General features: G+C 48.0%; 1 protein-coding gene and 2 non-coding genes across 3 annotated transcripts; all 3 read left to right on the top strand.

Moving 5' to 3' along the window:
- Positions 1-254: 254 nt before the first annotated feature.
- On the top strand, positions 255-10250 carry RPS3 (ribosomal protein S3). The gene is made up of 7 exons (XM_084842415.1): positions 255-314; positions 3537-3667; positions 4499-4592; positions 5805-5899; positions 7235-7422; positions 9069-9304; positions 10181-10250. Exons 1-6 carry the CDS (start codon positions 285-287, stop codon positions 9260-9262), a joined length of 732 nt encoding a protein of 243 aa, XP_084698541.1. The 5' UTR covers positions 255-284; the 3' UTR covers positions 9263-9304; positions 10181-10250.
- LOC146349299 (small nucleolar RNA SNORD15) lies at positions 4647-4794 on the top strand. The gene has a single exon (XR_014789714.1). It is a non-coding gene; the product is annotated as a small nucleolar RNA SNORD15 (small nucleolar RNA).
- On the top strand, positions 6917-7064 carry LOC146349300 (small nucleolar RNA SNORD15). The gene has a single exon (XR_014789715.1). It is a non-coding gene; the product is annotated as a small nucleolar RNA SNORD15 (small nucleolar RNA).
- Positions 10251-15485: the final 5235 nt, after the last annotated feature.

Consider the following 15485-nt stretch of genomic DNA (forward strand, 5'->3'; position numbering starts at 1 on the left):
CTTTTTTTGGGGGGGAAGACTACATTTCCCAGGAGGCCGTTGCGCACCACCAGTGATTAGCGTGGGCCAACAGGAAGTAGCGCGACGGCGTGCAGATCCCTCCCCCGCCCCATCCGCAAAGATTCACGCCTCAAGCAGACGTCGACTACATTTCCCAACACGCATAGCGGCTCCCCTCGCCCCACGTGATAACTGCGGCCCAATAGAGAGAGCGGCAGCACGGCCCTATAATCCTCCGCGGTGGCGGAAGCGGCCTCTTTTCCGCCCGGGCGGCGCGGCTCAAGATGGCGGTGCAGATCTCCAAGAAGCGAAAGGTGAGCGGCGCGGGCTGTGCGCGGCGCTCCGTCGGTGGCGAAGGGGCGGCGGGGGCGGGGAAATACCGCTGGAAGAAGCGGCGGCAGGCCGAGCAGCGGGGCTGGAGCGGCGCGGCGGGGCTGCCGGGGCCATGAGACAGGCGGATGGACGTGGATGCAGGCCGCCCCCCGCCGCTGCGTTCCCGGGCTGCTGGGGCAGCATGGCTGCCTGGGCGCTCGGAAGGCTGGACGGGAGCCCTGGGGGCTGGCCGAGGCCTGGGGCTGGGGCGGGGGGAGTCTGGGGCGGGGGTGGGGGGTGGGTAGGGGTCCTTGAACTCCAGAACGGCGTGTATGCGGAATAGACCCTTTACCTGCAACTGCTAGAGAAGCCCTATTGGATCAGGCCAAGGATCCATCCAGCGCCTTGCTTCCCTCTAGACACCTCTGGAAAGCCCATAAGTGGAACGTAAGGGCAACTGGCGCTCTGACTCCTAGGCCAGATGGCTGTATTTTATCTCCAGTATTGGAGGCAGCGTGCCACTTGCTGGAGAATATGAGCAGGAGGGTGCTGTTGCATGTCTTGCTTGTGGGCTCCCTGCAGTCCAGAATGCTGGACTAGAATCCACAGGGCTGTTCATGGTTTAATCTCTCTTTCTTTCAGTTACACACACACACACACACACACACACTCTGCTTTATCTTGCAGTGGTATTTAGAGGTGCACTGTCTCTCTACATGGATGCTCCATTAAGCTGCTATGGCTAAGAGCAGTTGATAGACTTGTCCTCATAGTTTTTTAGGGGCTCGCAGCAGTCCCAAGAGATGGGATGGCAATTTCATAGAATCATGGAATAGTGGGGCTGGAAGGGGCCTATAAGACCCTCGACTCCAACCCCCTGCTCAGTACAGGAGTCCCAAGTCAGAGCATCCCTGACAGGTGGCTGTCCAGCCTCGCCTTGAACGCCTCCAGTGTGGGAGAGCCCACTGCTTCCCCAGGTAATGGGTTCCATTGTCGTATTGCTCTAACAGTCAGGACGTTTTTCGTGATGTTCAGCCAGAATCTGGCTTCTTGTCACTTGAGCCCATTATTCCGTGTCCTGCACTCTGGGATGGTCAAGAAGAGATGCTGGCCTTCCTCTCTGTGACAGCCTTTCAAGTACTTGAAGAGCTCTGTCCTATCTCCCCTCAGCCTTCTCTTCTCCAGGCTAAAATGCCCAGTTCTTTCAATTTATCCTCACAGGGCTTTGTTTCCAATCCCCTGTCCATCTTCGTTGCCCTCTGAACCGTCTCCAGTTTGTCTGCATCCCTCTTAAAGTGCGGTGCCCAGAACTAGACACAGTACTGCAGATGAGGCCTAACCAGTGCTGAGTAGAGGAGAATTAGTACTTCCTGGGGTTTGGAAGCTGTGCTTCTATAAATGCAGCTCGAAATAGCATTTGCCTTTTTTGCAGCCACATCACATTGTTAGCTCATATTCAGCTTGTGAACTACAACAATTCCACGATCCTTCTCACCTGTAGTATTGTTGAGCCAAGTATCCCCCATCTTGTAACTGCATTTGGTTTCTTTTTCCTAGGTGCAGAACTTGGCATTTATCCCTATTAAATGCCATTCTGTTGTTTTCTGCCCAGCGCTCCAGTCTATCCAGATCACTTTGAATTTTGTTTCTGTCTTCCAAAGTATTAGCTATCCCACCCAATTTTGTGTCATCTGCAAATTTAATCAGCGTTCCCTGCACCACCACCTCCAAGTCATTCATAAAAATGTTGAAGAGCACTGGGCCCAGGACTGAGCCCTGCGGTACCCCACTCGTTACCTCCCCATTTTGAGAAAATCCCATGGATAAGCGCTCTTTGAGTCTGATTCTGTAGCCAGCTGAGGATCCACCTGAGAGTTGTTTCATCTAGCCCATTCCTCAGTGTTTTGGATTTCACGTTGGAATTCATGTCCACAGGATGTAGTGATGGCCACCAATTTGGATGGTTTTAAAAGGGGATTGGACAAATTAATGGAGGACAAAGCTATCAATGGCTACTAGTCCTGATGCCTATGCACTACCTCCAGTATCAGAGGCAGTATGTCTATGTACATGAACATGGGTGGGAGGATGCTGTTACACTCACTTCCTGCTTGTGGGTTCCTGGTCAACAACTGGTTGGTCGCTGTGTGAACAGAATGCTGGACTAGATGGACCCTTGTTTTAATCCAGCAGGGCCCTTCTTAAGTTGCTGAGGAGCCAGGAAAAGGGATTCTTGGTGTCCTGTGGTTGGGTTCCTATTTTTCATTTGTGTGCCATTATAGTTTTATGTCATGGCAATCTTCAAATGTATTTGGATGCCTTGGGGAGCCTTGCAAAAGCCCACAGAAGTCACTAGCCTACTTGCTCATACCCATCTTAATAATTTGTGGTCTAGAATATTTTTTAAAACACATGTTTCATAAAAACTTCCCTGTCTGGTTACTGGGATTTCTAGGTGAGTAGCTTTGAAGTAGTTTGTGGGTAGGTACCACAGGGTAGATTGTTGTTGCTGCTCTGGGGGGTGTTTCTGGTCAGGGTCTTGAAACGGCTGAAGCCACCAGGACCTGAGAACGCTTCCTAAACAATTGGCATTCAGCTTCACCTGAACACAGAGGTCTTGTGTGTTTTTGCAGTAAGGAGGAGGAAGGTCTCCCCATGCTACACATGCATTTTTCCTTTCTGTGCAACAGCTCAGATGGGGAAATGGGTACCAGGATGCAAAAGCCACTTGCCTGTGGCTTTGCACCTGTGTGGAGGTAGAGCTTGATTGTGGGCCACCCTTGTCTCATTTGTGAAGTGATGTTGTCTTGGTGCAATTTAGCAAAGGAACAAAGGCTTCAGGCTCATTCTTAATGGCTTTGTAGTGTAAGTTTGCAGTCTATTCCTAAAAAACCCTTTCATTTGAAACTAAGGCCCAGTAATGAGGCTCTCAGCTTGAACAAGCAAGCTGGCAAAGTAGAATCCCAGCTGTGTAACTCTTCATGATGCTACATAGCAGGCCTATGTATGGGCTTGTGGGAATTCAGGTATCCAGAACCCTGTATTGACATGCTTAGCCACTGGGTTATGATGTGTATGCTCTGGAGTTTCTTCCCTGTCCCATCTGTTGCACATCAGGCCTGGCAGATAGTAGCTTGTTTGTGTTGTTTTGCTGACTTTGTTCCTGGGAGCCAAGGGGTACTCAGGATAGGCTTCCAGCTTCTAATCTAGTTTTGTCTTTTTAGTTTGTGGCTGATGGTATCTTCAAAGCAGAACTGAATGAATTTCTGACTCGGGAGCTGGCCGAAGATGGCTATTCTGGAGTGGAGGTCCGAGTTACCCCAACCAGGACAGAAATCATCATCCTTGCTACCAGGTGACTTGTGTCCGTCTACCATGCGGTGGGTGAAGTGCCCTAGCTTTTAGAGTTATCCCCCCATGCATTCAAAGATCATGTGGAGAGGAAGCAAGTTCTCCAGTATCCCTGCTGGCGCTACTGCAACCTTTGAATGTAGAATGGGAAGGTCTGAAGGGGGAACCTTGGCATGTTTGGCTGAATGTGCTTAGAATCCCCCATGCGTTTGGGAGCCCTGCCCAGTCAGGAGGATTCGAAATGCGTCCAACTGAACACACAAAGATTGTCTCGTTAGACCTTCCCGCTTCATGCATGAGGGCTGGGGGTGGAGCTGACAGGGGTGCACACGCTTCCACATGTTCTTTGAATGCATGGGAGAATAACTTCTGATGTTGAACATATCCACGGTTTGGGAAAATATGGTAATTCTTAAAAGTGTGGTGTTCTCGGGTAGGATGGCTTGACTGAAACCAAGAGGCTATTGAAATAATTGAAGCCAACAGTCTACTACAGATATGTGCAGACACTCGGGTGTTTGGGTGCATTCATATATTGCAACCTCCCACGTGCCTGTTGAGTTTGCAGGGCCCCTTCCTGAATGTTTAAATCAGATCAGAGTCTGTATGTGTTCCCTAGTTGTTCCCTATCAACACAATGCCCTCTACTGTTTTCTGCATTGCTTTCTCTAGCATCGAAAAGACGACTGCTTCTCCATAAAATAAGGAACTGGGGTACCCCCAAATAATTTACGTGATTGCAAAACACAGTCTGTACTACTGGGCAGAAAATGCATGAGCAGCCAAGCAATCCTTACAGAAGTATCTAATGCCTTACCTTTGCTCCTCCTTGCAGAACTCAGAATGTTCTGGGTGAGAAAGGACGCCGTATCCGGGAGCTGACAGCTGTTGTCCAGAAGCGGTTTGGGTTTCCCGAAGGAAGTGTTGAGGTAGTAGTTTCAGGCTTTGCTAGTATGCCTTTTTGCTTGTCGTATGTAAGTTCCCTTCAGTGATGATCCGATGACGAGTCAGAAATGGCCACCCTCCTGCTCAGAGTAGACGGCTCAGAGCCACGTTCTGTGGTGCTGTGCTTGCTGCTCTGGCAAAGGTGTCCTGTTCTTTGGATGATCTAGAGGCATTTGTCTGAGAAGGGACAGCCAAGATTTGGGTTTGCATTCTCAAATTAGTTTAGAAACCACACCACTTCTGCAGCAAAGTGTAGGCTGAAGTGGGTTGTGTTTTTTAAATGCTGGTATGTTTTATCTGTATAGGAGTCAGTTTTGTTCAGAGGTTAGAGTGTTGGACTCAAAGGATGGGTTAAAGTCTTCCCTGGCATAGACTTGTATGGATGAAAGTTAGAAATAAAGCCATGTCTGTTTTCCAGGCATCCCTTAATGTGGATCTAAATGAACTTTACAAAGAAGCCCACAAACATATTAGCCTTCTGTGTTTTTCTACTCTGCCTGCACACCCTTATCTAGGTTAATCATTTGTAGCTTGAAGAAAATGGCAAGAATGAAATGACTAGATAGGGGTCTCCAAAAATGGGCTAGTGTATAGTTGATTAGCTGGGCCTTGGTTCTCCTCTAGATATGGAGATGTGACAGAGAACACAGAGGTTCTTCGCCTCTTAACTGCCCCAGATACAGCTCGTGCTGTGTTGTCATGAGTATGTGTCCAATTTCAGTGTGTCTAGTTTGACTGTGATTTCTTCTGTCAAGCTTTCAGCCCCTTTGCCCCCTTGTGCTAGGCATGTCCGGAAGGATGCTTTTCCCAGGTATAGGCCAAACAGGTTGGGCCACCTGGTTGGCTTGCCACCAACACTGTCCATACTTGGAAGTGTCTGGATGGTTGCATCGCCAGGTTGGGCTCCTGTTTTGAAACCACTGGCTTAAAAAGCACCTTTATGAGACTGCATGAAGCACAGCCTAGGTGGGGCCTTCACTGAAAACGGCATGTTGATGGCATGCCTTGGCTCAGCCTGTGGAACAGGACAAGCCCGTAAAAAGTTCCCTGGAGGATCCTCATGAGTGGTGATGCCTCTCTGGGCATGTAAGTATTTTCAGTGGGTTTGTGAAGAGGAGCCTGTAAGCAGAGATGTCTGAACACTTTGCTAGCCCCACGTGTGGTACGGGGGAAAAAAACGCTGCTTTCTCTTCCAGCTCTATGCGGAGAAGGTGGCCACAAGGGGGCTGTGCGCTATTGCCCAGGCAGAGTCCCTGCGTTACAAGCTCCTCGGGGGGCTCGCAGTGCGAAGGTAAGTGTTGCAACACCCAGTCAAGGTGCAAAATCCAGCCGTGCTCCCACAGAATATGTGAAACAGCTCTTATTTTGATGAATGAGGATTCAGGGCAGCTCGTTTGGGTAGTGGTACAAAGGAGAAATAACACAAGCCCCCGTGCATTATAAAAGGCACAAACATGGGGCATATGTTTGTGTGACATTATAACAAACATGTACATTAAGAGTGTAGGAATGCCTCCCCCCTTCCATTCCAACGCATCCTGGCTAGACTGCTGAAATGGTGCATCTAGCTGAAAACGCAGGGTGGCCAGAGCATGGAGGAGAGGATTCCCTCCATGCTTCAGCCACTCTGCATTTATTTATTTCATTTCTATACCGCCCAATAGCCAAAGCTCTCTTTGGATAGGCATCAGCCCCCAAGTTCAGAGATGGACGTCTATAGGATTGCGCCCCTATAAAATCATTTTACACCAAGTCCTGTTATTTTTCCCCTGCTTAAAGAACGTCAACCATAGTTAGGGCTCCATGGGTTGAACAGGAAGTGGGGCTCTACCGGTGCCCCTTGGATGCCCATATGTTGAGTGTGGATGTCTGCAAAGGGATGGCTGAATATGAGCACTCAGTGGCACTTCTTGAGTAGACCTGTATAGGATTGAACTTCTGGAGGCGGACTGTCGCCTCAGCCTTTGTGAGCAAGAGCCTGCTTTGTCCTGGAACTGTTTCCTTAGTAGGTACAGAGACCTTTATGCAGTAGGGCCAGAAGGCCAAGAAAAAGCAAAAGAGATGAGTGTTGCACTGCCCCAAGAAGTCACAGTCTAAAGTCTGACACAGGTAAACGGGAGGCAGAATGGGAGATAAATGTGCTAGTTTTGAAAGTACCGCCAATTCCTGTTTTTACTACCACCAAGTAGCACAGCCTTCTCTCTGCAATTTGCAGTGCAAAACTGACTTATTTGTTTGAAGTTATATTACCCGTCTTGTACTCTTGGGCGATTCTGCTCTTGCCTCCTTTGTCCAGTGCAATCAGTCCCTTCAGTGATGATACGATGACGAGTCAGAAATGGCCACCTCCCTGCTCAGAGTAGATGGCTCAGGGCCATGTTCTGTGGTCCTGTGCTTGCTGCTCTGGCAAAGGTGTCCTATTCATTGGATGATCAAGAGGCATTTGTCTGAGAAGGGAAAGTTCTCAGTAATGGTAAAAATTAATGGTAAAAATGGCTAAAAGTCATTGGAGGCCAGCTGACAGTTGAGCCCAGCTGACGTATTTCCTTATAATAAAATGATCCAGAGTGTTAAATTGGAGGGGAACTCTTGCACAGCTCACTTGAGTTTCTCCCCTGCTTCTTAGGGCATGTTATGGTGTCCTCCGCTTCATCATGGAGAGCGGAGCCAAGGGCTGCGAAGTGGTTGTGTCAGGCAAGCTCCGTGGCCAGAGAGCCAAGTCCATGAAATTTGTGGACGGCCTGATGATCCACAGTGGAGACCCAGTCAACTACTATGTCGACACTGCCGTGCGGCACGTCCTCCTCAGGCAGGGTGAGTCTGTGGCAGCTTCATGCAACCACCAGAGTCTTTGCTTGTGCTTAGAAAGATTCCTGACCTTTTGCGCTGCTGGCTACTCGCTTGGCTGGTTCAGTTGTACTGCCAAACCTTGGTTTCACAGGTGGGGAACCCCAGGTTTGTGGGCCAAATCTGGCCCTCCTGGAGTCCCAGTCTGGTCTTCCGAGGCTCCACAGATGCCCACGCCCCCTTTCCCTGACGACTGATTATTTAGCGCTTTTCCAGCCTTTGCCTATGTTTTTCCCCATTCTAAAAGGTTGAAGTGCCTCGCCATTTAGTTAATGTTAGTAAGAGCTTTAAGCTAAAAGATGCTGGTATATTTGGTGTTTTGCCCTTTTACCTTTGGCTTTATCCCCTTTGCCTTTGGCCCCACTCACCACCAGAATGCACCTAGAAATTCTCCGAAATTGAATTCGGCTCTTGGGCTGAAAGAGATTCCCTGCCCCTGTTACTATGGCAGTGGGCCTTGAAGGATCCTTGGGCTCCCTCCTCCGCTTCCCTCCTATCCTGGGTTGAGTCAAACCATAGTTTGCTGGTTTATCCAAACTACCAACCATGGTTTGCACCTGCCTTCCTAACCAACCTCAAAACCCTAATTTCCTGATCCTGATTTGCAGGCTAAGCGCAAACCATAGTTACTGCTTTTATCTTTTTATTTGCAACAGAGTGGTAACAAACAAAAGGCAAAATAAAAGGGAAGAATACATACCATGAAACATCAGTATACAGTAATCATTAACATCTCCCTCGATGTAGGGAAAAGGAAACACAAGAAGGGGTGAAAAAAGGATTAACATTTCCATTTTAGATATATATGTTAATGTAAGCCGACCATATATCTAAATAAGCATCCATATGACTTCGACAGTTGTAGGAGATAACGCTCAGACGTAGCAAGAGCAGTAAGTTCTTCAGTCTATTGAGTGATAGGTGGTGGGTGTTTTTTCCTTCCAAGCTTGGAGTATAAGTCCCTTTGCAACTGTAAAGGATTCCAGTATCCACTTCTGCTGTCCATCTGTTAATCCCCCCGTCACAGGGATGTAATTTAAAAGCACATGGGCATCGGTTGTTATCACAGAATTTTCAAGAAAAAGTGTATATGAGCCATGACTTCCAACCAAAGCCACAGGACATGCCCACATCATATGCCTCAGTGAGACAGTGTCCTCATTACATCGCCACCATCTAGCAGACCTAGACAGCTGCTTCCTAGCCAGCCTCTGTGGTGTCCGGTATGCTCAGAAGTTCAAAGCACAGTTGCTGGTTTGGATGAAACGGGAAACTGGTTCACCTCAAGCTAGGAGAGGGGATGACTTGGGTGAGCCGTGTGCGAGGGAAGGAAGGTGTCTGCTGAGATGCCTCCAGGTCCCCTCCTTTTTTGGCACTCTAACGTGGGTTTGAAAGAAGGGTTGATGGAAGTTGTAGTCCCAGCACATCTGGGTGGTAGCCGGTTGAGGTAGGCTGTTGGGAGGAGGAGGTGCATGCATGCAGTGCATGTGCAAAGAGCACAACAAGTGACAGCAGAGGCAAATGGCAACCTAATGCAGAGACCTCTGTCTCCACAGTCGGCTTTCTTTAAGCAGCCTCACATCTTGCCCGTCTTTCTGTCTCTCCACGCTCAGGTGTGCTGGGCATTAAGGTGAAGATCATGCTGCCCTGGGACCCAAGTGGGAAGATCGGCCCCAAGAAGCCCTTGCCGGATCACGTCAGCATCGTGGAGCCCAAGGAAGAGATCCTTCCCACCACCCCCATCTCGGAGCAGAAGGGCACAAAGCCGGAGCAGCCCCCCATGCCACAGCCCCTTCCCACTGCATGAGGGCTGAGCAGCTCTGCTCCTGTCCACATGGCTCTCAGGAAGGTGTGTGGAGCACGGCTGCAATCACCCTTCCCTAGCCCCGTGCTGGCTGGGGATGATGGGAGTTGCAGTCTGACATATAGAGGGCACCAGGTTGGGGAAGGGCGACTTGGGTGAACTATGAACTCAGTGCTTATTGGCTGTGTGGTGCCTGGTAGCCATTAGTATTTTAACTGCTGCTAGTACAAAGAGAAAGGTCACATAACACTGGTTTTAAAGGAATTGCACTGACTGCCAATATGCTTCTGGTTGGAATTCAAGGTTCTGGTGATGACAGTTAAATCCTAAGCAGCTTGGGGCCTTGATATTTGAGGGAGTGCTTCCCTCTATATTTGCCTGCCCGAGGACTGAGATCTGTTGGAGGGGCCCTTCTCTGTGTCCCACCAGTGCGAGACATAAACTATGGTGGGACATGGGAGAGGGCCTTCTCTGCTGTGGCCCCCTGGCTGTGGAGTGCCCTCCCCTTGGAAGCCTGATTGGCGCAGACATTTGTTTCATTTCGGTGCCAAGTGAAAACATCCAAAGCCCTTGAGGGCTAATTGAATTCCTTAAAGTAGCAGACTGTTCTATTTTAGATTTTAAATTGGTATTAGCTTGCTTAAAGGTTTAATATGTTTTATCTGTTTAAATTATTGTTTTATACTGTTTAAATTGATTTTATATCTGTATGCCACCCTGAGATCTTAATGATATAGGCCAGGAGACAAATGTTTTAAATAAATAAATAATAAAATAGTATTTAATAGAGTGCAACCAGTGTATGTGATGCTTTACAGCAGAAAAAAAAAAGACAGATCATTGCCCCAAGGACTTGAGATGCTTGTTTTTAGTACTGAGATTGCCTGCTTCACTCACTAATGATTTTTTTTTATATTGCAGGTTCTCAAAGGTCTGGAATGAAGAGTTTATTGTCTTGTAAAAAATCTCTTAATAAAATCAGAAAATACAACATGGCAGAGGCTGGTTCTGTTACCTGCTGACATTACTCTTGGACTATTCTAGGACCGTGCTCCTGTTGAACCAATATCGAAAATGTACCAGTTCAGTCCCCCTTTCTCTGATTTAGAGCAAAATCTGAGCTCTGGTGGCCCATGCTGTCTGGCCCTAGCAGTCCAAGTCTGCCAAGTGTTCTGAAGGTTTTATGGGCAACACAAGTGGTGAGCGGAATGTTCTTTGAGTTCAATTTCTTGCCTCAAGAGTACTGATTTCAAGAGGGACCTCCCTTCCTCACCCGCTTTATCCTGCCTTTTTCATGGTTAGTCACAGCCAGGTCCTCTTTTTTTCTGCTGTATTAGCCATCTTTTATGTTGTGTTCCTTGACAGTGGAGCCCATTCCCTAGGGACGTGGTGGGCTCTCCCACGCTGGAGGCATTCAAGATGAGGCTGGACAGCCATCTTTCGGGGATGCTCTGACTTGGATTCCTGCATTGAGCAGGGGGTTGGACTCGATGATGTTGTAGGGCCCTTCCAACCCTACTATTCTATGATTCTATGAATAATCCCAGTAAATCAGGGTTAACGTACCGGCTGCCTTCCAACACAGTGTGGCCAAACATGTTCTCCTATGTGCTGACATCATTAGTTCACATAAAGCCCATTAAAATGAAGATGATTGTTTCTGTGCCAGTCACATGTGCAATCAGGGACAATCTAAGAATTAAACAGTTCTCAACCCTTTTGTGGTAATCCCAAGAAAAACTGATGAAATCAGGGCCTTTCTTAGATTGTGTGAAATGTCCATGACTATTCTTGGTCTGTACTAGTTCTCACAAGTGGAGCCCGCAAAAAAACTAGTGTGGAGCACTCATGTGCTCTCCCAGATTGTGCTCCCTGCCTCCCCATTTTGAACACTTTCCTCGCAACAGTTGTCAGTCTTTGGCCACCAAGGATACTTGGCCTTCGTGGGGCTGCTTGGCTTCCCCCCGCCCCTCAGGAGTTTCCTGGCTGCCTGCGATGGAAGTGGGGATACAACGTGGCCACCGCAAGCCTTCGAAGGGCTCGGTTGCCACTGAACATAAGGCAATGTATATTTGAAAGTTACTTCTAGAAATGCTGTTCACAGGAACAAAGGCAAGCTTCATCAGTTACTTCTGTGGGGAAGTTTACACCGTGCCTATTTCTAGGAATGCAAGCAGTGGCCTTGCCGTGGTGGGGGCCCCAGTTTCAATCCCTGACTTCCCAAGTTTGAAACGATCTTGGGTAGCAAGGCTGGGCAGGCCAGAAGGACTGATGGCCTAATGCTTGTCTGCAGTGATGTTGAGCAAAACAAGGCAGGCCCAGGGCATTTTACTTGATCAGGTCCAGTCTTCCTCTGGCTGGCTGCTGGACCTTCAAAGCTTGTGCTGTTCAGTCGTGTCCGACTCTTCGTGACCCCATGGAGCAGAGCACGCCAGGCCTTCCTGTCCTCCGCTCTCTCCCGGAGCATGCTCAAGTTCATATTCATTGCATCGGTGATGCTATCTAGCCATCTCATCCTCTGCCGTCCCCTTCTCCATTTGCCTTCAGTCTTTCCCAGCATCAGGGTCTTTTCCAGGGAGTTTTCTCTTCGCATTAGGTGGCCAAAATATTTGAGCTTCAGCTTCAGTCTCTGTCCTTCCAATGAGCACTCAGGGTTGATTTCCTTTAGGATGGACTGATTGGACCTCCTTGCAGTCCAGGGGACTCGTAAGAGTCTTCTCCAGCACCACAGTTCGAAAGCATCAATTCTTCGGCGCTCAGCCTTCCTTATAGTCCAGCTCTCACAGCCATACGTTGCTACTGGGAAAACCATAGCTTTGATTAGATGGACCTTTGTCAGTAAGATGATGTCTCTGCTTCTTACTATGCTGTCTAGGTTTGCCATAGCTTTCCTCCCAAGGAGAAAGCATCTTTTAATTTCATGGCTACAGTCACTGTCTGCGGTGATCTTTGAGGCCAAGAAAATAAAATCTGTCCCTACTTCCATTTCTTCCCCTTCTATATGCCAGGAAGTGATGGGGCCAGATGCCATGATCTTAGTTTTTTTAATGTTGAGTTTCAAGCCAGCTTTTGCACTCTCCACTTTCACGCTCAACAAGAGGCTCTTTAGATCCTCTTCGCTTTCTGCCATTAGGGTGGCATCGTCTGTGTATCTGAGGTTGTAGATAATTCTCCCAGCAATCTTAATTCCGACCTGTGATTCATCCAAACCGGTGTTTCTCATGATGTACTCTGCATACAAGTTAAATAAGCAGGTCGACAATATGCAGCCTTGTCGTACTCCTTTCCCAATTTTGAACCAATCGGTTGTTCCATGTCCGGTTCTTATTGTTGCTTCTTGACTCTTGTACAGGTTTCTCAGGAGACAGGTAAGGCGGTCTGGTACCCCCATCTCTGTAAGAATTTGCCAGAGTTTGCTGTGATCCACACAAAGGCTTTAGCATAGTCAATGAAGCAGAAATAGACGTTTTTCTGGAATTCTCTTGCTTTCTCCATGATGCAGCGAATGTTGGCGATTTGATCTCTAGTTCCTCTGCCTCTTCGGAACCCAGCTTGTACTTCCGGTAGTTCTTGGTTCACATGCTGCTGAAGCCTAGCTTGTAGGATTTTGAGCATCACCTTTCTGGCATGTGAAATGAGCGCAATTGTGCGGTAGTTTGAACACTCTTTGGCATTGCCCTTCTTTGGAACTGGAATGTAAACTGACCTTTTCCAGTCTTGTGGCCACTGTTGAGTGTTCCAAATTTGTTGGTATATTGAGTGCAGCACTTTAACAGCATCATCTTTTAGGATTTTAAATAGCTCAGCTGGAATACTGTCATCTCCGCTAGCTTTGTTGTTAGTCATGCTTCCTAAGGCCCACTTGACTTCACTCTCTAGGGTATCCTGCTCAAGTTCAGAGACTGCACTATCATGGCTATCAGGGGACATTCAGATCTTTCCTGTATAGTTCTTCTGTGTATTCTTGCCACGTCTTCTTAATCTCATCTGCTTCTGTGAGGTCCCTGCCTTCTTTGTCCTTTATCATGCCCGTCTTTGCACAAAACGTTCCCTTGAGATCACCGATTTTCTTGAAGAGATCTCTAGTCTTTCCCATTCTGTTTTCCTCCATTTCTTTGCATTGTTCATTTAACAAGGACTTCTTGTCTCTCCTTGCTATTCTCTGGAAATCTGCATTCAATTGGGTATATCTTCCCCTTTCTCCCTTGCTTTCCTCTTCCCTTCTTTCCTCAGCTACTTGTAAAGCCTCATCAGACAGCCACTTTGCTTTCTTGCATTTCTTGTTCTTTGGGATGGATTCAGTTGCTGTCTCCTGAACAATGTTATGGACCTCCGTCCATAGTTCCTCAGGTGCTCTGTCTATCAGGTCTAATCCCTTAAATCTATTTGTCCCCTCCACTGTATATTCATCAGGGATATGATTTAGGTCATACCTGAATGGTTTAGTGGTTTTCCCTACGTTCTTCAATTTCAGCCGAAATTTTGCAACATTTTGCAAGAAGCTCATGATCTGAGCCACAGTCAGCTCCAGGTCTTGTTTTGACTGACTGTATAGAGCTTCTCCATCTTTGGCTGCAAAGGACATAATCTGATTTCGATATTGACCATCTGGTGATGTCCATGTGTAGAGTCACCTCTTGTGCTGTTGGAAAAGAGTGTTTGCTATGATCAGCGTGTTCTCTCGGCAAAACTCTATTAGCCTTTGTCCTGCTTCATTTTGTACACCAAGGCCATGCCTGCCTGTTATCCCGGTGATTTCTTGACTTCCTACTTTAGCATTCCAATCCCCTATGATGAAGAGGACATCTTTTTTGGGTGTTAATTCTAGAAGGTGTTGTAGGTCTTCATAGAACCGATCAACCTCAGCTTCTTCGGCCTCAGTGGTTGGGACATAGACTTGAATTACTGTGATGTTGAATGGTTTGCCTTGGATTCATACTGAGATCATCCTATGTTTTTGTGATTACTGCTTTTCCCACCCTTTTGTTGACTATGAGTGCTACTCCATTTCTTCTAAGGGATTCTTGCCCACAGTAGTAGATATGATGGTCACCTGAATTAAATTCGCCCATGCTTGTCCATTTTAGTTCGCTGATGCCCAAGATGGCAAGATTGAACATCGACATCTCATGTTTCACCACCTCCAGCTTACCTTGATTCATTGATCTGACATTCCAGGTTCCTAAACAATATTGTTCTTTACAGCATCGGACTTCCTTTTCACCACCAGACACATCCACAGCTGAGTGTCCTTTCGGCTTTGGCCCAGCTGCGTCACTCTTTCTGGTGCTACTTGGAAATACCCTCTGCTCTTCCCCAGTAGTATATTGGACACCTTCCGACCTGAGGGGCTCATCTTCCGGCGTCATCTCTTTTAGCCTTGTGATACGTTCCATGGGGTTTTCTTGGCAAGAATACTGGAGTGGGTTGCCATTTCCTTCTCCAGTGGACTACATTTTGTCAGAACTCTCTGCCATGACCTGTCCGTCTTGGGTGGCCCTGCATGCCATAGCTTATGGCTTCACTGAGTTACGCAAGCCCCTTCGCCACAACAAGGCAGTGATCCATGAAGGGGAAAGCTTGTTGTACACCAACTTAATCTAGATTCTGAAGCATCTGTTTCTATTCCTTTCTGTAATGAAATTTGGGGAGGGATGCCCTCTTTGCCGAGACTACTACTAGACATACAGCAGAGGTTCCGAATTCTGTAAGCACCTACCCCAGGCGCAGGGGGCAGGACAAACATACCTCTTTGTGCCCTTGACCTTGGCTTTTGAGTAGGGCAGAACTGTGATGCAAATGTGGCAATGCCTAAGCAGAGTCCTAGGCCTTCTGTCCGCAGATGCTCCCGCTGGAGTCTCATATCACCTGCTACCAGAGCTCTTCATCGGAAGATGGCAGGGGCAGAATGTGGAACCTCTTTCATGCAAATCGCATGCTCGCTTAAAGTATTTTTATTCCGCTCCTCAGCCAAAAGCTCCTGGACCAGCTTGTGTGCAATCGGTAAAACAAAACGGTCCCTGCCTGCAGGGTTACAGTCTAAGAAGGCAGGACACACAAGGAAAAAGAAATGGGGGGGGGATTAAGTCAGCAGGGCTGGTGGAATGGCCCTGCGCTCCCTCTCCTCTCAGCCTGCTGCAATGGCAGTTTGTGGTCACAACTGAGGGAGGGGGAGCCTTCATGGGGTGGTCTTTTCAGCAGGGCTGGTGAAATGGTCTGCTTGCTT

Source organism: Heloderma suspectum, chromosome 3 (assembly GCF_057233095.1).
Source record: "Heloderma suspectum isolate Gila_16-S chromosome 3, 16-S_ref, whole genome shotgun sequence".
In the NCBI taxonomy this organism is placed as follows: domain Eukaryota; kingdom Metazoa; phylum Chordata; class Lepidosauria; order Squamata; family Helodermatidae; genus Heloderma; species Heloderma suspectum.